The 24682-nt window shown below is 39.5% G+C and overlaps 1 protein-coding gene across 1 annotated transcript; it reads right to left on the reverse strand.

Annotated features, from left to right (window-relative positions):
- Positions 1-444: 444 nt before the first annotated feature.
- LOC121635733 (sodium- and chloride-dependent GABA transporter 2-like) lies at positions 445-21757 on the reverse strand. The gene is made up of 15 exons (XM_041979043.1): positions 21753-21757; positions 21417-21661; positions 21198-21332; positions 17946-18086; positions 17777-17867; positions 17558-17690; positions 15783-15917; positions 13556-13659; positions 13036-13160; positions 11695-11807; positions 11465-11602; positions 11279-11381; positions 9847-9947; positions 8899-9069; positions 445-3543 (listed from the first exon to the last, which is right to left on the reverse strand). Coding segments are annotated over exons 1-15 (1893 nt in total). The 5' UTR covers positions 21755-21757; the 3' UTR covers positions 445-3387.
- Between the last annotated feature and the right edge of the window lie 2925 nt (positions 21758-24682).

Genomic DNA, 24682 nt, shown 5'->3' on the forward strand with positions numbered 1-24682 from the left:
GCGTTGTGAACCAAAACAAATTGTGTGCGTAAACGTGCTGAGCCACGTGTGCATGCAGGGGGACCAGCCCACTTTCTAGTAGAGAGGGAATCCAATATGGTTAATTGACAAGCTGTTTATGTAACCACCAAGCTCAGTCTTAAATGGTTGAGTCAGAATCAGCCCCCTCTCTGTTCTTCTTTAATCTCCATGACACCTTCTCCCCTATCTCTATCCTCCATCCCATCATGGATTTTAAACCAGTAATTCCCATCAGAATGAGTCACAATTAATCAGCCTTCTCCTCTATCTCTCCTTGTAGAAACCAGGTGTGTTCTCTGCATCTGTTGCCATGGCGTTAAGGGAGAAGAGGAGGATGTCTCCCGGGTGACAGCTTGCCTCAACCACAGGTATACTCTGTTGACACACCTGCACGGTTTCACACACGACTTGAAATGAGTTCAGTCAGCAGAAACTTTTTAATTTAGAAAAAGTAAGTGATGGTAAACATAAAAGAAGCTTGTTTTGAAAACACAAGGCACATGTATGAACATGTAAACAGAGTTGACAACACACTTAGATCATATGAAGTAAAAAAAAAAAAAAGGCTTCCCTAAAACACCTGATCAGTTTAACATTTAAAAAAAAACTCTGATCCGGGTCTGAAAATGGAAAGAAAACAGATTCAAGAAGGGAACTTGTTTATCTTCTTACATGTTTTAAACATCACACTTACTCAAGAAATATTTCACTTCCACTTTTAAATTTACACAAGCATTCCCAGCGTACAGTACATTCTGTCCTAGACTTACAGTGCAGCAAGTTGATGCTGGTCTCACTTTGCAACCTGAACCCCTTTTAGACAGAAAAAAAAAACCTCACAATGATGAACACACAAAGGAAAATGAATAATTAAAGCTAGTTCTTCATAAGCCTGCACTAAAGAGTAAAAACAGTTTAAAATCAGAAAGTTGATCATAGCTTTCAATAACTTTTGAGCTTGCCCTTTTTGTTGCATGATGACTAACATAACAACATAATTCAATTTCTTTGTTTTCACTTATTTATATCCTTTAAAATTTATACATCCTTATATTTGCATAGTACAACAGCACATTAGAGCTTTTGTTGGATGACATAAATTAGATTTTTTTTGGAATGAAATTACAGTGATTCACTTTGCAAACTTAAATACACTATAGGTTGATAAACAAAGTAGTTTTTTTTTCTTATAAATGTATTTAAATCTCATTAAATTAATATTTCTTACATTTATAAGAATTTCCCTAAATATTTAAGTGCTTTTATTGTAAATTAAATAAATTTCCCGCTTTAATCTCAGAATTTATCCACATTTTGCCATCTTATAAATCTACTACGGATGCACCAATACCAGTGTCAGGTATCAGGTAATAGGCCGATACTATGTGTATGCACTCATAACCAGTATTCATAAAAGTGTTGAGATTACAGAACCTGATACCAATGTGAAAAAAAGGGCTGTAAAAATTAACATATCAATGCAAAGAGATTAATTAAAAGTTTTAATCATCGGATGTCCAGAAACAAAGTTTTTACTGGTGCTACTTGAAAAATCCAAATTTGCCATTAACTCAATGAGAGAAACTGATTTTGGGCACATATGTCCCTCGTTACAGCTGTGAAGATAGTCTACCAAAAACCACTTGAAGATTCTAAAAGTTCTCCAGCTTGACATTTAAAGGGTGGCCACAGGATGATTTGATCTATCGCACAATCAGCCACTCAGTCTTCCCATCTGGCCTTCTGGTTTACACTACTTACCAATGAACTGTAATGGGATTTATTAGTAGTCATATTGGTAGTCAGTATTGGTAAGTACTCAAATGTAAGTACTTCTGGCATCTGTGCATCCTTAAAATCTACATTATTAATGTTAGAAATAATAAAGTACCTCCCAGCTTTTATGTCTCTAGAGCTTCACCTCTAGTCTATATCAGCCCTAATACACCTTGGTAGTTTAAACATTTTCTTTACTACATGTTATTGTTCAAATGGTGAAAAAAGGATAGAAATCACAATGAAAAGGTGAAGTCATTCACTTAATTCTTTGTGCACATAAAAATATTGAGTTCTAGTTTTCTACAAAGCAGCAGCAATTGTGTAAATCTGAACAAAAGGTTGCAGCAATATGAGATCTTTATGGTATGATGATTGTCAGAAAACAGCACAATTCAACTTTGTAAATGTATACAGTGCTAAAAGAAACTATAATAATCAGTCACACTGAATGAAAATAGCCTTTTTTATATTAATGCCTTGCTACATATTAAAATAGTATAAAATGCAAAAATATGTCCACACATTGGTGAGATTCACCATCATTTTGCTTTTTTCTGTGGTTTAGAAACGACGCATCACTGCAGCCTTTGTGCAAACGTGATTTCAAACAGTACGACTGCGTGTTTTCAGCTTGATGAGCTCTCTTTAAATAATGCCTTTGACTTCTGCAGAAACTGATATTTGAATTTTGCAGAACAGTCCGACTTTGCTGTCTACAGTTTTTAAAGAAACACTATCGTGTATAAGAGCAGGTTGCTGCACATTTCAGTTATTTTGAGTTTTGAACCATCTGAATGAAAACAAAACATAAAAAAACCACTTACTAAAACATGTCTGACTCATGGAGTCATTTCAGCAGACATAATCCATAGCGATAATCTCAGTCTCTCATAGAGAGCACAGTGGTAGCTAATAACGGTGATGCAAAGGGAACGTTAGCATCCTGTGCATTGAGAGGCCGCAGGGTGGGGGGTTGTGATTTTGTGGTCCTTGGATACAGTGACTAAACTGTACGAATAAGTAAGAAACTATGATAAGAAGCAGGGAGATAAAATAGTTAAGATCAAGAAGTGAGTGCTGTTTTACTTTTACCAATTCTGATGGCCAAGAACAGGAGGTGAAGTTGGTCTTGAAGGTTTAACAAGCTAACTGTAAAATTAAATCCTGAATCTGGTCTTCAAATAATCTGATTGTAAACATCTCGTATCGTTGCTGTGGGCCAAAAACCTCCTATGTCCAAAATTCGTGATTTTTGTTTTTCTTCATAAATCAGTACTATTGGTCACCTTTTATGTCTGTCTGTTGTTTTACAAATATTTAACCAAAGATATATGATGTAAAACACAATACCAAGCTTGATGACATCATATCCAGTTATTACAAAACCATACATTTTTTTTCATTTTTTGAAAAATGACAGTTTTGGAGATAGGAGGTTTGCGCCCGACAGCAGCGGTATAGAAGACATGACTCCCTGTAAATAAAGACTGATGATGATACAGCTCTCAGCATTAGGCTCCACCCTCCTGTTGGGCACATCTGATTGGCTTAGCAGCATACAGCGTCGAATGCTGTTGATGATGGCGCTCACGTCTTCTGGTTCTGGATGAACTCTGCGATTTGTTCCTTTGGCTTCTCGCTGAGAGGCAGCACCGGGCTGTAGGCTTGCACCAAGCCGTTGGTGGAGAGGTAGTTGAAAGCCAGTGGGGACTTTTTAGCAGGACTGCACAGAAGCTGGAAACGCTGCAGAATAATAAAAAAGCTGCAGTTAGCTGGATGTTTTAATCCTTTATGCCAGTATGCCCTCCATGGGCATTTTGTACATTTTTTAAAAATAAAAAATAGGTGATCATTTTGGCTGTGTTGCAGCATTTTTTTCCAATAAATCTTTTTAGTCACATTTTTTCAATCCATTTTTTTCTTTCACATCATTTATGCTATATTAATGCATTCTGCACCCTTTTAGTTGCTAAATTTGCAATATAGCTGCTATAAAATAATAATACATTTATTTTTCCAATAATAATTTGTTTACTAACTTCCAGCATGCTTATAGGGAAAAACATTCAACAGAAACAGCATTAACACAAATGGTGGATGATTGGCACAATAATATTGAGCAAAGGAAAATAATCGGAGTTGTGTTTCTTGATTTTACGGCAGCATTTGATATTCTGAATCATGAGTTGTTATTGGAAAAATTAAAATGTTATGGTTTCTCATCATCTGCATTATTGACAACTCAAAATTATCTGTGTGACAGACAGCAATTGGTTTATTTGAATGGGAGTGAATCAGACATCAAATATGTTAAACATGGAGTACCTCAAGGAAGTTGCCTTGGGCCTCTTCTGTATTCAGTTTTTACAAATGATTTTCCCTTAGTATTACAGAAAGCTCAAATGGCAATGTATGCTGATGACACAACAATTTACTTATCAGAAGCCACCATCGAGGAACTGAATGCAAATTTAAATCACGAACTGAAGTCTGTAGTAGAGTGGATTAATTGCAATAGATTAATGTTGAATGTGTCAAAGACTACTAGCATGGTGATCGGATCTAAACACAGACTGCGTTCAAATCCCAAGCTTGAACTTACCATTAATAGTACACGAGTTCAACAAGAAAATGAAGTAAAATTGTTAGGTGTAATTATTGACCATAAACTATCCTGGACTAAGCATGTTCAGAGAATACTAATAAAGATTGGAAATATTTTATCTATGATTAGAAGATGTTATAAATTCTTCACACCACAAACTTCTAAACAGGTATGTCAAGCTCTGATTTTGTCACATATCAATTACTGTACAGTTGTTTGGTCCAATACATCATTAAATAACATCAGGAAACTTCAAATGGCACAAAATAAAGCAGCAAGAGTGGCCCTCTGCTGTGGAATACGGACAAACATAAGTAAAATGCATGACCATCTTCATTGGCTAGAGGTGAAATATAGATTATTATTTCTGTTGATGGTCTTCATTAGAAACATAATTACTTCAAAAAAGCCTACTATTTTGTATCGTAAATTGTCCTTCAGTTCAGAGATGCATAACTATACAACAAGACATGCTAGTGGAGGTTATTTTACTTTGCCAATAAGCAAGACAGTTGTTAAATCTACAGTGATCTTTAGAGCAATGAAGGAATGGAACTCACTTCCTGATTATATAATAAAACAGAATAATATGGTAAATTTTAAAATGAAATTAAAAGATTATTATTTAGCACGTAATTTTGATTTATAATATAGCTTATTTAGGTTGATTGTAACAGTCTGTACTGATTTGAGTTGACTGTTATTTCTTTGTGTTCAGGCCTGTTGAGGGGTCATGGTATCCTAGAGTAAGACAATTATTTTGTTGTATATTTAACTATTTTTTTTTTTCATATTTTTTTCTTTAATGATGTTTCAGTGTAGGAGCTTGTGATGTGTGTTGCAGTCTTAGTGTTATATTTGTGTTACGGAGAGTGGGTATGTTGTGTGAGTTTGTGTTCATGTACTATATGTACTGTCTTGTATTATGTGTGTATTGTGCTTTTATTGTCAATTGCAAAAATTTAAAGACCCCAGGAAGAATAGCTGATGCCTTGCAAAAGCTAATGGGGAGCTTAATAAAGAATAAAGAAGAAGAAGAATACATAACAATCACCTAAACAACTTCAGACCTGTGCAAAACTACCAAAATTCAATATTTTTTAGGATTTTAGACCTTTAAATGCTAGTTTGTTTATTTGATTTGTTTGCCTATTTATCAAATAAACAAACAAATACAAAAATGTAAATATATATCCATATAATTAAAGGGTAGTGCACCCAAAAAATGTGTTTTTGAGCTGTAAAGAACACCATTTTCTGCCAACTACTACTGTTGATAAAATTTGTATTTAAATTTATTTTAAAAATGGGATTTTGTGAGTAAAAAATGGCTCATAACGCCCTCTACAGGGTAAAACCAGGTTATATTTTTCATTACAGAGAGGTTACCTACTTCACAAGAAAATTTGAAAAACCCCACAGCCCCTCCCTTCAGATGCAAACAGATGGTTCGCCCACAAACCATAGACTATATATAAAAGATGGACGGAGCTTCCCTGACGTCATCCGTAGGTTTCTGAAGAGCTGAATTGAAGCTCATTGGGCGGTTCCCACTTGCCATCTTGGCAGCGTCAAGCGTGTCGTCATTCCCGGAAAATCCCAAAATGAGGTGGAGCTGAGAGGGGGAACTGTGAAGGTGGGGGTGAATGATTGACACCCATCAAACTCCGAGCTGTCTGTAGCTAAGAGCTAACCGAGCTAATCCGGCTACGCTAAAGCACGCTGTTAGCCCGCTAAAAACCTCGGCTGTGCTACACTCTCCCTTCTTTCCGCGGATATTGGATACCTGTCAATCAAAAGGACACGCCCCTAATTATGCCGAATTTCAAGATTAAATAACATCCAAACGGATGAGTTAAAAAAAAATTCACCCCCCTCACAGTTGGCATGAAGGTAAACTTGACCTATTAATCCTAAAATGGATTTTTGTACCAGGCTTTAAACATGTTTTTTACTGCTGTGAAGTTGGGCTTTTTAACATGGGAGTCTATGGGGATTTGCTCTGTTTTGGGGCCAGCCTCTAGAGGATAAGAGGGGAACTCCAATTTTTTGCACTTCTGCATAGGCTTCACATTTTACTGGCCGAGGCTGCCACCAATGCATATAAAGGGATGTGAGCTTATATGGTGTAGATTTGCTAGTGTCAGACTTCTATTCTTTCACAGAGTTTCTGATGAAATATTCCTGCAATGGGACAGATTTGTGCTTTTGAGGGGTGTAAAAGTAACACCGAACTTTATTCTTTACCTGCTGATCCTTATCTGGTGACAGACAGCAGCTCAAATTGTAGCAGCAATAACTTCCAGCAGCACTTCCTGCAGCTGCTACAACCTGCCGCGAGTCTCCACAGCTTTCCAGAGCTGCTGGAGCTGCAGACAGGCCAGCTAACAGCACTAAGGCTAGGTTCACACTGCAGGGCATAAGGCTCAATTCGGACGTTTGTGGGAAATCCGATTTTTTTGAGAGTCCGTTCACATTTCCAATTAAATGCGACTTGTATGTGATCACCTGTATGAACCTTATGCGCACCAAAAGTGTCCCGCATGCATATAAGACACGACGACATGACAGTGAGTGTGTGTGTGACGTCTTTGTGTTTGCGGAAGTAAACATGAACGGTAACAGCGGAGCTTATGTTGCAATTTTTAATCTATTATCCAACCGTAGCCAGCACATTTTTGATGGCATACCAGTTTTTACTGGTTAAGCATTTTTCAAATTTTGGCAGTGGGCGGAGTTACGCAAAAATGGAGGGTGTGTAGTTACACGTTAATAGTAGGATTTTTGGTGGTGATTAGAATCTTAGATATGTTAGCAGAAAAACTTGTACATGTACCAAAAACTGCTATAAAAATTTCAAACATATATTTTTTTATGCTTTTTTACATAAACTTCAGAACTAAGAACTACCAGATATTTAAGACCTTTAACCTTTTAAATACCAGTTTAATTTTTAAATTCTTTTTATAGATATTAGAGGGATGGGGTACTGGTGGTATGTCACAAATCAGCAGGAAAATCTATTTGATTGCATTTGTATTTTCTATGTAGTGTCAGATACTCCCTTTGGTGACCTTCATGGCCAAAAAATTCCCCAATGACTTAAATTAAAACAAAAAATTTTTAATGTCAAGTCATTACTGAATAAAATCATTCTATTATGTCAGTGTTTCATTTGGAAGAAAAGTAGTGATATTTTATATTTTTACTGGATTATGCCAGATTCAGCTGTTTTCCCCATTGTATGCAGATGCAGGAAATTCTTTATTTTATGGAACCGTGTGTAGGCCTGTCACGATAACAAATTTAGCTGTACGATAAATTTTCTCAGAAATTATCGCGATAAACGATAATATTGCGCAGAGCGCTAATGTGTCATTTTGAGACCATTCTCAACTAATATAGTGACATATGCCGTAATAATGCAAGTACACATTTTCAAAGGTCAATAAACTAAATAAATAAAAGCGCCTTTTTCACTGTTGCATCTTCAAATAAACTCCAGACAAGTAGACAAGCATGCCGGTTTTAATGACGAACCAAACTTCAGCACTTTACATCGAACAAAAACCCGTGTTCTTCTTCTGCTCTTCAAAATCTACTGCTTGTGAAACAAAGTCATTCTGCCCTCTGTTGGCCTTATAAGTAACTACAACCCAGCAGTTAGCTGGGATACCACATTCACATACGCCGGGACACCGGCCCAAAAGTTATGCGGCCCACTGGGAATCCTCCCAAACCTCTCGATTAGCCGGCATTGCTCTTAATGTGTATTTTGTCATATACGGTAGTATATAGGCTGATTCTATTTGCGTAATGTGCCTGCGGATTACAGGGGTTATTACAGTAGACCAGGAAGTGGGGGCTTTGTACTGACGTCGTAAGCTAGAATGTGTGTGTTCTGCTTACATGTGGGAAGCAGCGAAACAATAAAAGAGGAGATGCTTGCATCTATTATTTACATATTTCAGCATGAGAATCGGAGGTTTAGCGCGAGAGCGTGAGAAGCCACTTAAATACGCAAGTCTCACGGCCATTGCGTGTTGGCAGCCGTGCAAAACAAATGCGGCTTACCGGCTCGTGCTGCAACATGCTGCAGTCAAGTGTGACACTAGAGAGATCACTCCGCAAGAAACCAGAGCGTTTAGTCGAAATACTCCATAGTGAAACCTATTGTCATACACAGTCTATGGTAAAGGGGGGACGAAAAAAAATTATCGCGGCCGGCAAACTTATCGTGCTCTTATTTTCTTATCGTTCAATTAATTGACTTATTGCTTATCGCGACAGGCCTAACCGTGTGAAAATATTGATATATGATGATTTGATAGCAGTTTTTCTGCATGGACATTTTTGGCTACGAAGGTCACCTGAGGGTACTAAATCTGAGGAGGACACAAATCTGTATCCCTTTAATGGACACTTAATTTAGTGTATCTTGCATCTAAGAAAAAAATCAAAATAAATAAAGATGCTCATTCTGGTAATATTACCTGTGGCAAAGTTCCTGGAGTAGTAATGAGGGCGTAGATGGCCCAGATAGGAAGCAGGGAGACAGATGAGAGGGTGAGGAGCCATCCCAGCGTCGTGGCCCAGACTGGAGCCACCAGTCCTTTCCCCAGGCTCAGTGGAGACCAACGCACCAAGGAGAAAATAAAAGTACCCTTCAGGAGACAATATAATAAATGAGTTGGATTTGCCATTAAAAATCTCTTATTATTAATTATTATATTACTTAAATAAATCTATAACTGTTTCCTCTGTGCTTAAAGCGTAAAAGCAAGAAGTTTTCTCATGCATAAAATAATAACTTTCAGTCATAAAAGGTGAACAAAGGGTGTACAAAAGTGAAAAAAATTATATTACATCTATTTTGCTACAAGGTGACCGAAGCCTCCTGTAGATTAATTTGGTGCGCTTGAAGAGAAAGACATGGGCAGCAGACTCAGTTCTGCCTTAAGAGATTTCACTATTATGATGCCAAAAATGGCATCATAATCAGTGTTTTAGTGTTTAATAGGAGATGGGCTGTAGGCAGCTCTTTGTTAGCAGCTGGCAGATGAAACAGCTGTTAATACTCTTTGTAACCAGGGCACTGGGTTCTCTCCAAGGGCAGCAAATGCACATCTGATTTTTACTGATAAAAATCTGTTGGATTTCATGTGATTTTACATTTTTATTAATATCTTTATATCATAATAATACATGTATTAAAAAGCAAAACGTAGTTTGTTTAAAACTGTAGAAACAAAGCAAATCCTTCTGTTGGCTTTGTTTTCTGGTCTTAGGATGTAAACGTACAATAAAAAACACAGACATGTTGGTTTTATCCTGGGCTTTGACTGACAGGCAGATGGTGGAATCTTTGTTTTGGTATACATGACTTCCCAGTGAGCAGATATTACATGGTGTGACAGCAGGTCAGTTTTGAGGTCACTCACGGTGCATACAGCTGGCGTCAGGTATCTCCAGCACAGCTTGAAGGCTGGTAGGGGGCTGTAGCCGGTCATATCTCTGATGTTGGCGCTGAAGCGATCGGCTCCTGTGGACAAAACAACAACACAGTGAAGGTTCGGTTTGACATCATGGTTTGGTGGCAGTGGCTAACTTTCTTCATTCTACACAAGAAAAACTTGTGAAATCAGCAAAGAAATAGAAAGAAAACATTAGTTTAACTGGACATTAAAGCTGACATACATTCCTCTCCCCAAAGCCTCTTCATTTTGGACCGCATGACCAGCACCAGAGGAGCGTTAGCAGAGTCCTTAAAACTGTACGCTCCCACAGCCATAAAAAAGGTGAGAGGGTGCAGTGAAGTCCTGACCGCTGTGTTACCCAAAACTCCTCGGCTCAACTCTCCTGCTGCCCTCACCTACTGCTGGGAAAGCCATAAAATCAGGCTTGCTTGGTATTCACACACAAACACACATTCCCAGCAAACATATTCAACTAATTTGTTATTTAATGCACAATTATTATTATTTTTTTAACATTATGTCTTAATTTTTAAAGATCACAAAGTGGCTTTCAGCACTAAATACATCACCCTGATGGATGCACATGAAACATTCACCCAATTTACATCTAAACATCATTTTCTGCATGCTTTAGAGCTTCACTTTTGGCTGGGATAAGGGCTCCCTGGGGCCACCAGGCTGAGACTGAGAGGCGACGGGGCCCGAAGGCTGATTTAGGGCCCGAAGGAGACAGACAGGGGCCTGGCCAGGAGCCAGTCTCCTTACAGCAGTGGGTAGCTGCAGCCATGTTAATATACTGTCTACAGGCTGTAAGAGGAATGCAGAGGGAGGAGAGGAGGAGGAGGACAGCCAGAGTCGGAGAGTCTACATTCATTACTGATAACAAAATTTAATTAAACTCAAAACACAGAGCGGGTTGGACAGGTAGGACTTTTTCCCACAAAGGCTGTCAAAAAAATAATTAAATAAAAGAACAAAAACAAGATAAAGTAAATGAAAAGAGAGAATAACAACACACTGCAAGAGGAACTGAAAAAGAAAACAACGCAGAAAAAAGACAAAGAGAAAAAAAATTTAAATAATATGAGAACAATGCACAAAAATAAAGTCAAGATTAAAGATAAGAGGAGACAAGGAAAATGAAAAAGGGGTAATGGAAAGAAATGAGACAGACAAAGGAGAAGATGATAAAAGAAGAAAAAAAACCAGAAAATAAAGAACTAAATAAAAAAAATATATATAGATAAGTAATAAAATCCAGGAGACAGAAAACATTAAAGAAAGAAAGAAGATAAAGAATAGAAAAAAGAATGGATTGGGAATGAGGGGAAAAAAGTCAAGAAAAGGAAAGGAAAAGAAAACAATAAATGGAAAAGTGAGAAGCTGAGATTCATACCGTAGACCCAGCCGATGGCCAGAGACTGGAAGATGGAGAGCAGCAGCAGACTGGCTCCACTGCAGGAGAAATGGTCATAGATCTGGAACACATACAGACCACCCTGCACACAGGACGGAAAAACACTTTTTAGATCCATATCATTATAATCACAACCCCTGGAGGAGCATCCAAAACGTGACGTACCGGCGTGACCATGACCAGCCCGATCAGGAAGCAGACCACGCAGACAAACAGCAGCAGCAGCTCTCTGCGGCTGCCTCGTCGGATCAGATGTGGGTACAGGTCTGTGACTGAGGTCATCAGGGCCTCCAGACTCACAAACTGAGTGAAAGTCCAGGTCACATTGTGCATTGTCAGCTTTAAGTGATAATACACAATGCAAATCAAAAGCAAACACCAGACTCAGTGTTTACCTGCGTGTCCAGTCCCAGCATGATGATCATGAGGAAGAAGCAGACGGCCCAGAGCTGGGGCAGAGGCATCATGGCTACAGCTCGTGGGTAGGCGATGAAGGCAAGACCAGGCCCTGTAAGGACATGTATACAACAAATCAGCAGCCAACTCAGTGACGGTGTTCCAAGTGTTTAAAAACTAGTCTTTAATCTCACTTAAACGGACATGTGCTTTCACACACAGGTGAGCACAGGTGAGTGAGGGGTGGGAAATAAGTCAGTTTTAGATGCATGGCGATGCAAACATGGAAGGGGGGGGGCTTTGCTTGCTTGGAAAGTTCCGTATGTTTGGGAAGGTGTGGATGAGCAAATAAAGCCTGATGCAGATCAAAGAAGCGAACTCTGATGCACCTATAAACATAGCTCTCAGCTAGCTTCAAATACAGGAAGCTGGACTACAACACAAAGGCTGTTGTGCGTTCAGCGCAAGGCATTGCAATTCACTCATGTGTCAAATATGATGACAATAAAATATTCTGATTTTGATTGTCACTCTTGCTCTGGCCAGGAGAAATGTCTCAGTAAAAGTTCTGATAGAAATACAATCAACCCAAGGCCGCTAGGATCTGATGCAGCGCCACGTTTTCCTCTGATGTGGTGGAAACAGAAGCATTAACCAACAGATAAATGAGTTTTTTTCTGTGTTGTTTGTTACGACAATTGTAAGAAACCATGTTACAGTTTGAACTTGGTAAGTAGTAGTAGTCAAGTAGTCACATGGGGAAAAAGTGTGCATCAATAATAGTTTTATAAATTGCATTGCAGCCATCTGAGTTTGCAATTCCCATCTCTAAAGAGCACACTTCCAGCAGTGGCCAGAGAGCATGTCAGAAAATATGTGGCATCAAGTAAACAAAAATATCTGTTTTGTAAACCACCACTTTCCTCCTGGTTTAGTTCTTAAATTGTTTGGTAAGATATCTGCAATAAAAAGTTACCAATTGGTCCCTTACCAATTGTACAGCTTCTCCAGACTTCACAAACTTTTTCACAAACCTCTCTGCTCCATCGTCGTTGTCTGGATCTCTCAACCAATCATTTTCCAAGTCCAGCTCAACCTCTGGTTAGTTTTGAGTTTGTCTGAAAACAAAGCTGCACTTCTCTCCTACAACTGTTAGATTAACTCAACATGACCTCAACTTATTAGATTGTCTTTTTTTCTTTTTCTTTGTGGCAAAATCTCTGCATGGCAGAGATCTGGCACAGTGTCGGAATATTTTAAGCCCTGCAATATTGTTTTGAGCCTCTTGAAATCAGATAATCATAAAAAAAAAAAACACAAAACCAAAAAACGAGTCTAACCTGACTGGGCCACCGTAGCTATATCCACGCCTTGCTCTTCAGCCATGAAGCCGAGCACAGAGAAGATGGCAAAACCTGCCAGGAAACTGGTGGCGCTGTTCAGGAGGCACAGCATGAAAGAATCCCTGAAACAAACAGATAAACAGCGATTAATGCAAGTAAATGTGGAGAAATGTCAAACAACTGAACCACTTGTATTGAAAATGCCCTTTAGAAAACTAGAAACAAAAGAGGTCTCAAGAGTCAAGTGCTTGGCTCAGTCTGTAAGTGTGTGTGTTGGTGTGTGTGTGAGTCTGAGACTGTGGGAAACATGGCAGCAAGGGCTTTTCTTTAAGGTGTGGCTGTATCAGCGTGTTTTCTCTGTCCATTCCAGCCATTCCTTCTGGAAGCCATCTGACCAGTGGAAGCTTCCATCTTACATTACAGTGACTATGATTTTGTCTGGAGGAAAGTGAGCTGCTGTGTGGCTGGGATTGCTTTTTGTACATTATGTGTGTGTCTGTGTGACAAAGTGTCTCACTTATAGCAGTCATTGTTGTATTTGTTGTAACTGCCCAGCGCTGTTAGACTTCCCAAACAGATTCCATAAGAGAAAAAAATCTGGGTGCCTGCATCCATCCATACCTACAGAGAGAAACAGAAACAAAGAGCAGGAAGGGAAAAGGAAAGGACAAATGAGTGGTGACGGGAGCCAAATGATTTTATCTGTCTGCTCTTTGGCTGCCTTTTTACACAGTTAAAAGGGATATATCCTGAAAAATCCACTTTTTTAGCCCTTAAATACATGTTTTTATACACTATTAGTGTTTATCAATGTAGAAAATTTAAATACATTCTCTCCTGGTGCTGTGTATATATCTTTATTATCTTTTTGGGTCATATTTTTCAGTCTGTTTAGTTTTCTCTGTTCTCTATTACGTTTTCTTATCTATTACGTCACAATATTTGCTGTGGGTCTGCAAAATAAGGTCATGGGCTTCCGGGTATCCAATTCTGTGAATCCGCAATTTAAAAAAAAATTGTTTTCTCAAAGCGATTCTGTAGTCCATGTTTTGTTATGCCGAAGTTACCAGTTTAATTTTTCACAGAAATGTACCAACATCAGCGGGGAAAGTCCTTTTTATTTCCACGTAGCACTTCAAGTACGAGTACAGCAATCTCCACCAGTATTAAGATGGATTTCCAGAAAGACTGCGTCTGAATTACGCCAAGCTTAATTTTAGACATCCAATTTGTGTGTTAATATGATGTAAGGCTGTTGTTTTGATAGTATTAGCATTGTGCGTTCTGCTTCTGTTAGTGCTGTGTGCTAACTTTTAGCTTCCTACCTGAGGATATACCTGTGCTGTGTGCTAACTTTTAGCTTCTTCCTGAGGAAATAACTGTACTGTGTGCTAACTTTTAGCTTCCTACCTGAAGATATAACTGCTGTGTGCTAACTTTTAGCTTCCTACCTGAGGAAATAACTGTACTGTATGCTAACTTTTAGCTTCCTACCTGAGGAAATAACTGTACTGTATGCTAACTTTTAGCTTCCTATCTGAGGATATAACTGCTGTGTGCTAACTTTTAGCTTCCTACCTGAAGATATAACTGCTGTGTGCTAACTTTTAGCTTCCTACCTGAGGAAATAACTGTACTGTATGCTAACTTTTAGCTTCCTATCTGAGGAAATAACTGTACTGTATGCTAACTTTTAGCTTCCTACCTGAAGATATAACTGCTGTGTGCTAACTTTTAGCTTCCTATCTGAGGAAATAACTGTACTGTATGCTAACTTTTAGCTTCCTACCTGAAGATATAACTGCTGTGTGCTAACTTTTAGCTTCCTACCTGAGGAAATAACTGTACTGTGTGCTAACTTTTAGCTTCCTACCTGAGGAAATAACTGTACTGTATGCTAACTTTTAGCTTCCTACCTGAGGATATAACTGTACTGTATGCTAACTTTTAGCTTCCTACCTGAAGATATAACTGCTGTGTGCTAAATTTAAGCTTCCTACCTGAGGATATAACTGTACTGTATGTTAACTTTTGGTAGTGTGGAAAAGGTAGTGTTGGGGGTTGGGGGACAACAGCTGGTAAAGACTGCATGAGATGATGAAAAATATATGGAAGTGTATGGGGAACTTATCAGTGAGGGACGAACAGAAAGGGAGAGAGGAGGACTCAAACATGTAAGGCTGGATGGACACGTTTACTGTTGTTGACATCTCTAGTAAACTTGCCAATAAAACGTTTCTCTGCCGGTAGATAATCGCATCGCTGTTATCAAACTACAAATATGACCGAATGGGGTGGAGTGGAACTCTCTGCGACCTGGAGGGAGGCGGGGCATGAAATGTCTCATTCACATTTAAAAAGACTGCACCAAAACGAGTTGCTCTAAAGACGCAGCTCAGAACAGGGGTTTACAAGGGGTGTGTGGAGCTAGAATAACCAGGAATTCAGACCAAAGCATTGCAGTTCTACTTTATATAGACCATAAATTAATGATTTCCATGTGAAAAGGAATGATTTAAAAGGATGATATGTCTACTTTAAAAGAATCCTGTTTATTCCAGATGTGTCAGCCATAAACAAGCCCTACCAACTGCACTGACAACACCTACTCACCTGAGAGTGTGCCTCCCTACCTAAAGGTGCTGCCATTCCTGAAAGAACAACTAGAACGTCTTTTTGCTTCTTGACATGACTTTTAAAACTCTCCATCATTTGAAGACGTGTGTGCATTTGTGTTTTTGCACCTGTGGGTCAGCAAGGCGGGTATGGTTGGGTTTGAGGTAGTAGATTATTCCCTGGGTCGCTCCAGGCAGGGTGGCACCTCGTACCAGCAGCACAAACAGCATCACATATGGGAAAGTGGCCGTCAGGTACACCACCTAGAGTGTACACAAAAGCAGAGGGTTGTGGTTAGGAAGGATGTGACCGCGATGTCCTCAAGCAGGGTTAGGTACTAAAAGAGGGAAGCCTGGAAAGTCCTGAAACCTGTTGACGAATAGAGGAAGTGACACAGCAAACGGCAAAGTTTGTTAAATTACTGCAGTGCACAGTCCCTTATTTCATCTCCACAGGAGATTTATGCTCACTTCTGACTTCAGTACACCTCAGGGTTCTGTTATTTCATGACTTTTTTCAATAAAAATAATAAAGCATGGCTAGAATTTTACATTATTAATCTCTTCTCCACAAGGCCCAATTTCTGCTTCCTGTCCAAACAGACACACCCAAAATATTTTTACATTAAATTCACCTTAGAATATCGATGAAGGTCCAAAAAGAAATAAAGCCCAGGATAGTATGTCACAGGAAGAGTGAAGATCTTTGTAATCAGCAGAGTTTCTGCCTTCATTTGACACCTTGTTTGTGTAAAAAAATTAGCAGAAGTTGACAGATCTGTTATGTTTTTTGTTAGTCCCATATAACTCTTTGGGGTTGTTTGGTTTAGATGCCAATGCTTGGTAGAGTCTTTTAGCTGAGTTTCTCCCTTTGATTTTGGTATGCTACATGTTAGGATTGCTGCTTTACTAAATGAAATTACTTAGCTAAAAAGCCCTGTGCTAACAAATAAGCTAGATTTAGCAAGATATGCTAACTCAAAAACATATTTCAGGAGCTAAAAATACATGTCTAATGTATATTGAGTTGGGAAGTAAGAAAGAGTCGGCTTCAACATAGAAATCCAGTCATTTTTTAAAATAAAACTGCTTATGAGGACTCAGAAACACATGTCATGCTACTACATCTGCATAGAGAAATGATGGAGCTTCAGCAGCTGAAAAACCAGGGATTTATATGAAAACAGCACAGAGGAGTAGCTGCAGGAGGTTTTGGAAAGACGTTAGTTCTGGAAAAGGTAAGTGTCGAGCCTCAGCGGACCTACACAGAACATATGGTGAGTGACGCTGTAACCGAACTTATACAGACGCTGTGCAAATATAAATCCAGATTTTCTTTGATGGACAATAAACCTTGTTCTGAGTTTAACCAATCACCGTTGAGCTCTGAAATTTGTTCTAAACTGGAGGCTAAAACACAACTCAAGAGGTGGAGGCTGCAGACAGTTTTGATGCTCATGCATTATTATGATCTCACTCACCAATAAAGGTTATTGGAAATCCATTGGTTGATACTTTCCCAACAAGTCTTTCAAACATCCAGTTCTGTAAAATATTTCAGGCCAAAATAATTTTTAGCAATATTCCCATAATTTGCAGTAATCTGACAGCTGTACTTAATCCTTCATATTATTTTTTTAAGCGCACCTGAACATACCTTCAGAAAAAGCTGCCTAAAAGATTAATTTATTGCCATTTTGTTGTCAAGTTGGGAGTATAACTTGGTGAGGCACCAGGCTTTGGTCTGATTGTTATCTATAGATTGTAGCTAAAAAGAGCAGTCAGCCACGATAGAACGTTTAGCTAGCTTCTGTGGAGACAAACCACCTGCATTTCAAGTAAGATTTCAATGACTGAAACAGAAAATCTCCAGAATCGATTACGCCTGTGTTATCTCTGCTCACCTTTCCCGTGGACTTCACTCCCTTCCAGACACAGAAGTAGCAGACGAGCCAGACGGCGGCCAGACATAGAGCCAGCTTCCAGCTGACTGGACCCAGCTCGTCTAAAGTGCTTGACAGGCGGAGCACCTCCCGTCTAAAAGAGACACATGAACGCAGCTGTTAATGCCGGACACCGCGTGGGATCCCATAAGGCATCATCGGTACAGCTTTTGCACTCACTCCCAGAACTCCATGACAGGGGAGGTGGTGTTCTCAGGCAGGCTGCTCGCGTTGGCTGTCTGGTTGTTGTGGTTGAACAAGACACAGGAATCTGCAGAAAGCATAAACTTCTTAAAGGTTGTTCATGGCAGCCTCAATATGCACGTCATTAGCTTCTGACTTGACTGACTTGTGTTCCAGGTGTTGTTGCAGTGCGACCACGGCAGCTCCGCCTGGAAGCTGTAAGCCAGGTAGAAGAGAGCCCAGGCCAGGATGACTATATAATACACACAGCCATGCAGGATCATCACCTGGCTGGCATAGCCGAGGCCTGTAGAGACATGAGAAAACGCAGAAAGGCATATATGGGGGGTGATGACTTACAAAAGCAGATCATATCTTTAACTGATATATGGAGAGTTGCATAAACACACAAAAAAACCCATGCAAAATGCATTCTATGATCAGCTCCAAGTCACTCGAGCTTCAGATGAAAGCACCCTTTAGCCGAGACACTTGACCCACAGCCCACACCTTGTATGATCTTCATTAGCAGTGAATGATTGTCTTATGAGGTCTTGAGTGGGCTACAAAGAGGAGGCTGTTCGCCTTGACAAATAGATGTTTGTGGTGTCTGCTAATGAAATTCAGGCCTTTAATCTGATGATGGCGGGCTAAATATGCAAACCAGAGAGGAATTCCTAAAGAAGCATCTCTTTGTCTAAGTTCATACAGCTGGCAATTTGTCTGGTATTCTGTATGTGTTGCAAAACGTCAAAAGAAGAGAAGCTGTGAAGATGCATGCATGCGTGTGAGCATCTCCTGGGCTGCATGGATTCCTCAAGAGAACAATTTACTTTCAAAAAGCTTGAAATTATAAAAGGTACAGTAAAGACAAAAAAAAAAAAAAAAAATGAATAAGAGTTGTGGTTTTTGCTTCAGCTGACCCACTTACATTATCTGCTACATGTTAATGGACATTTACATTAACCAGTGAGTCATTCCCATAAACAAATACAGCCTGGAAACTGATGGGTCGAAGTCCTTTTCCTGTCCTTAACTGTGTGGGTTGATCAGGTTTACATTCAGAAAAGTAAACAGGTTTTGTACAGGCCAAATCCTACTATTCCAAGGTTTGATGAGCTAAACCCACCTTACCCACTTTTGTGACTATTTGGATCATTTGAGAAACTTAAGTAAGCAAAGAGGGTTAAAAGTCTCGTACACTGAATCATGGTGACCAATTTCCCCACTGTTTCAATGGTGTAATTCTTAACCATGACTTCTTGTTTTGATGAAAACAAGTGGCGCTTACATTTGCCCTTTGCTCTGTTGGGATATATTAATACACCAAGTGTTTACACTGAATTATGTATTGTTAGGGACAAAGGAAGGCTTTAAATGCTTGCACCATGATTGAAAAGTAAGAGAGAAAGTGGATGGAAGGTGGAAAAACAGTGAGAAAAATGCATAAAAAAGCACCAAACTAAAGGATGCTACTACTTTCCAATTCAACACGAGCAGTACTCTGTAAAAGTGTCAAGCTACCCATAATTTCTTTATATATGAGCAGAAAAACAACTACAAACACCTTGAAAGTCCAGTCCTGAACCCTCTTAAACAAGCTTCCTTTTAATTTCTTAAAGTTGTCTTCAGGAATAGCTTTCCAGGCTTCTTAAGACTTCCCAAAGCTTTTCTTTTCATATTGCCTTTTGTTCTGTTCTCTGTACAGATAATCCCACACTGCTTTAATAATGATGTGATCTGGACTCGGGGGAGGATTCAGTGGAATGCTGAAATATTCCAATTTTTTATAGTCCTTTGAGAATGACTTTATTGGTGAAAAAAATCCTATTTTCTGTCTTTCAAAATGTGTTATTAGATACAAAAAGAGAAATAAGAACAAACTGTGTGTGTGTGTGTGTGATGGAGTGCATAAAGCAAAACTGTAACGTGATGCTCCAGTCTGGAACACAAAGTTGTGAAGTGTTTTTAAGCCTCGGGATGCTGCTGGGAAAGGATAGCTCCAGGAATGTACATTATAAATATCACTTTACCATCAAAACAAGCCAGAAACACATTTTTAAAAGGTGAGTAAAAGCTGAATAGATACAAGGATTAGACCAAAAATAAGTGAAAAAGTCTAAAGAAAAACTAAAAAGGATCCTCTGAAAGCTTGGAAAACAGTTGCACAGCCCACAAGTTGGCTGTTTGGAAGCAAAATATAGAGAAACAAGAGGTAGCTCAATAATTTTGAGGACTTTTGCACAGTACTGTGTATCTAACTTTTCCTTAAAAGTGAATAAGGCTTATCATCCTCTCCAACTTCTGCAGTGTTCAAGCAGAAAAGTTCATCATCACAAATACTACCGAAATATGTGTTGTCTAAAGCAGAGGTCCCCAACCCTGGTCCTCAAGGCCCAATATCCTGAAGATCTTAGATGTCTCCCTGCTGCAACACACCTGATTCAAATTAAATGGTTCTGTGACAAGCTCTGCACAAATCTGCTAATGAGCCATTCATTTGAATCAGGTGTGCTGCAACAGGGAGACATCGAAGACCTGCAGGATAGTGGGCCTTGAGGACCAGGGTTGGGGACCACTGGTCTAAAGCATGTGCTTTTGCAAAACATGTGCCCCATTACGCCATCGTCGCTCACTTTTGCTCATTCATACCGGCCAAACGGGAGACATATGAGCAGCATATGAGTGTGTCTAGTCAAACAGCATGCCGACCTTGCTGGAAATCAGCTGACTGATGTAAGCATCACATATTAATGCTCTTGATTACTGCTTCCTGAGCTCCTAAAGTCAGGAAGGTGATTCAGAGTACTTTTGGCTAAAGATGCCTTTAAAATACTCTTAATTCCAAAACCTTGTGGCATTTTTAACTCAAAGTGATCAATCCACAGAGGTTGATTTGAACTGCTAGACATTTAGTTTTTACCTCTTTTTATTTTTACCTTTTAAATGTATTTCTAAATGCATTTTATCTTATTGCACCTGTGTGTTTTCTACTGTGTGTTGGTGAGCTGAGGGCAATTTTACACCTCGGTGGACAATAAACATTTAATCCAGTCTATAAAAAAGAGCTATTAGTCTTTATCACACATCCATATATCAATTAGGCTTTATGAGCTCCACTCATAAACACAATGAAGGAGCAACAACCAAGTAAAAACAACAGAAATGTGAATAATTCGTACGTCATTGGGACCTTGTAATTTAAACTTTTTACTTGTATATGATAGGAAATTGTGTTTTACACAAATAAACTTTAACACATCATAACTGATTTTTCCACTGGTTTTTACATTTTTTGGTAAAATTATTTATGAATGAAATTAGATTTTAAAGAAAAGACGCTATAAACCAAACATTATGCAGCCGCGCCAACAGTGGCCTAATATAGTCTGCTGATGACATAACAAAATGAGATTACCTCCAAATAATGGGCAAATAGTCCTCCAGGCACTGACCCCTCCCAGGCTGGTGTACTGTCCCAGCGAGGTCTCCAGGAGGAATAGGGGGATGCCGCACAACACCAAGAACAACAGGTAGGGTACAAAGAAAACGCCTGGACGCAAACAAATACCGTGCTTGTAAACTCAAATTAAATGCAAGAAAACACACAAAAAACACAACTCTTTTCTCTCTTTACCTCCTCCGTTTTTGTAGCAGAGGTAGGGAAACCTCCAAACGTTGCCTAGTCCGATGATCTGCCCGGCTACAGCCAGGAGGAACTCAGCCTTGCTGGCCCACTGGCCTCGGGCATGCAGGCCGTCTCCGGGGGCTTCTTTCCCACTGGGGAGGCGTCCTTGGTGGAACTTATTTACTGGCTGCTCAGCCTGCGGTGAAGGCAGTCGGTCGGCCATCGCTGGTTCTTGCAGGGACACACACACACCCCTGAAAAAGAAAAGCATTAAGAATGAAAATAAATCATGTAATAGGCCACAGAAGTTGAAAAATAAGAGTATAGTGAGTGTGACACACTCACATCTTCATAGCTGGCACAGAATAAAGTGACTGTTGGTTTGGCTGCCTCATTTATCTCAGATGTGTGTCTCAAGGACACCTAATGTGGGTGTGCGTCCTTTATCTGCAGCCTGCAGGACGGCCAATGGATAAATCAGTCAATTTTAGCCTAAGCATCTGGCTGTGAACCATTTCCTCAGTAAAACTGTTTCATAAGAATATGAAAAGCCCAAACTTAGAACATTAAATTATTTGGTTTACATATTTTAGTCTGCATAGGATATCTTTTTATGCTTTATTTGATGCTTTTATCGAACCAAAAAGATGGTAAAACTAAATATCCATTTTACTTGTCATAATATGGCAATTTCTATTATTCTTACTATTTTAACATTTTTTTCATGTAGTTTTGTTGGAACAAAACTTATAGCTTACCCAGTGTTTTGTTTTTTAAATGAAGTGCAGACTTAAAGAAAGGTTATGCCACTCTTATCTGTAAACACAGTGTCTCAGAGAAACTTCTGTCATTGTCACATGACCTCAGACCAAGTCCTTTTCTCATCCTTCATGTACCCCCGTCTAATCACGTGACCACACAATGCTGACATAACCGGTACGCGTCAGCTTTTGTAACTCACTTTACACCACACCTGACAATCTGTCATAGTCAAAGCACAACAGAGGATAAATGCTGCGTTCCGGCTCGCGCCGTCTAAACGTCCGACTGTCCCTCTTCATACTGACGCACATGTAACTGTCATGTAACGGTACGATTTTGGCGCGGCAGAGGCGTGTTTAAGTCTCAGGATGCTCCTCGGATGCTGAATTACGTCATTTATTTTAGAGTGTAAAGTAATATTCACTTTGTAAGTCGTCTAAAAGGATAAAAACCGCAGAGAATTCAACATGTCATTGCCTACCTCTGCGTCTGCTGTACGTCTCCACGCCGCGACCACCCCCCTGTGAGCGAGTGGAAATGGTCTACTCCAGGCTTGAGCAGCTGTGTGCGCGGTTGCTGGCTGGTTGGTGTGACTGTACCGAAATGTATCCAGAGTGAGGAATGGATGCTTACTAGCAATAAACAGGTTACCGAATCAACCGCATAGCATCATGGGTACAGGTTTTTTTTTCTTCCAATTGTGTTACAAAACATTAAAGGTGCCGCACATTCGCCTCTCTCTCTCTCTCTCTCTCTCTCTCTCTCTCTCTCTCTCTCTCTCTCTCTCTCTCTTTTAACCATGCACTTGGTTCATGTCACCTGAACCTGTTTGTGTACCTTTATTCAACCAAGTTAACGAACGTGTCTTTCTTGCAAGTTTGGTCGGTTCCTCTCACAACTATGGCAATTGTGCATAAAGAAATAACATGAAAGTCAATTTTGTAATGATGATGAAGAGATGATGAGGATGTATTATGTATTGCACATTATATTCCAGTAAGAAGGATAAATACATTGGCGAGCTGCATCAGAAGAATAAATACATATTTTTAATGCACAAAAATAATGAATCACGTCTTTTAAAATTTGCAGACATAATTTATGTGTTGATTTGTAAATAGAAACTGCTGTTGTTCATCTGAATACAACTTTTTTCTTTACTTTTATATACATAGCACTTCCTTTATAATATTTTGTCATGTTATTTTCTATATTTTATGAAAGGAAAAACTAAATCAATCCACACATAAAAAAGTGTTCATCATCTGGAATCACTTTACCTAATTGTTTAACATCTACATGCTTCCATTAGCTAGAAACAAAATATATCTTACCACAATTATGCTGATGGTGATCTAAAAAAGGCTCCATTTCTCAGATATTTACACTGGCTTCCTGTGCGCCAAAGAATTGATTTAATAATTTTGCTGTTGGTGTACAAGGCCCTGAATTGTTCTGGTCCAAAATTTATATTTGATCTGCTGATGCAATATGAGCCATGAGACATCTAAGATCACCTGGGTCAAGTCTGCTTTCCATCTCGGGAGTTAAAAATAAACAGGGAGAATCAGTTTTTGGAGTAAGTCTGGAGTCTTTTGGTGGCTGTCATGATGGTAATTACTGAACTTGTTGGTGGACACCAGCAGTGAGGGATCCCGTTAAACTGAAGAAGATGTCCTATTGGGCCTTTTTGGCCTGTGGTTCTCTGGAGGCAGCTGATGGGTATCAGCAGGCTAAGTGGAGCACCTCCTTGGTTCCTGTCCTCAAGAAGTTGAACCTCAATGACTACCATCCAGTGGCCTTCACATCACATGTGATGAAAGTGCTGGAAAGGCTGGTCTTGGCAAACCTAAGACTGCAGGTGAAGGATATGCTGGACCCTCTGCAATTTGCCTACCAGCCCCATTTGAGTGTTGTTGATGCAGTCATCTACTTGCTGCAGAGCGACTATTTGCATCTGGATGGTGGTGGCAGCACTGTGAGAATAACTTTCTTCCTCAGGATTGAGTCTCTGCTTTTTGCAAATAAGGTGGTTGTGTTGGCTTCATCAGGTTGTGATCTCCAGCTTTGGCTGGAGAGATTCATGGCAGAGTGTGAACTTGGGATGAGAATCAGCACTTCCAAATCCGAGACCATGGTCCTCAGCCGGAAAAGGTTGGAGTGTTCTCTCCAGGTCAGGAATGAGGTCCTACCCAAGTGGATGAGTTCAAGTACCTCAAGGTTGTGTTCAAGAGTGATGGATGGATAGAGCCAGAGATCAACAGGTGGATCGGTGCAGGGTCTGTGGTGATGCCTACACTGCATCAGTCTGTTGTGGTGAAGACAGAGCTGAGCCAGAAGGAGAAGTTCTTGCTTTACCAGTCCATCTGTGTTCCTACCCTCATCTATGGTCATGAGCTGTGTATAATGAGTGAAAGAAGAATGCAAATACAAGCGGCCGAAATGGGTTTCCTCTACAGGGTGGCCGGGCTCTTCCTTAGAGATGGGGTGAAAATTTCAAACATCTAGGAGGG

Source organism: Melanotaenia boesemani, chromosome 24 (genome assembly GCF_017639745.1).
Source record: "Melanotaenia boesemani isolate fMelBoe1 chromosome 24, fMelBoe1.pri, whole genome shotgun sequence".
NCBI classification, from domain to species: Eukaryota; Metazoa; Chordata; class Actinopteri; order Atheriniformes; family Melanotaeniidae; genus Melanotaenia; species Melanotaenia boesemani.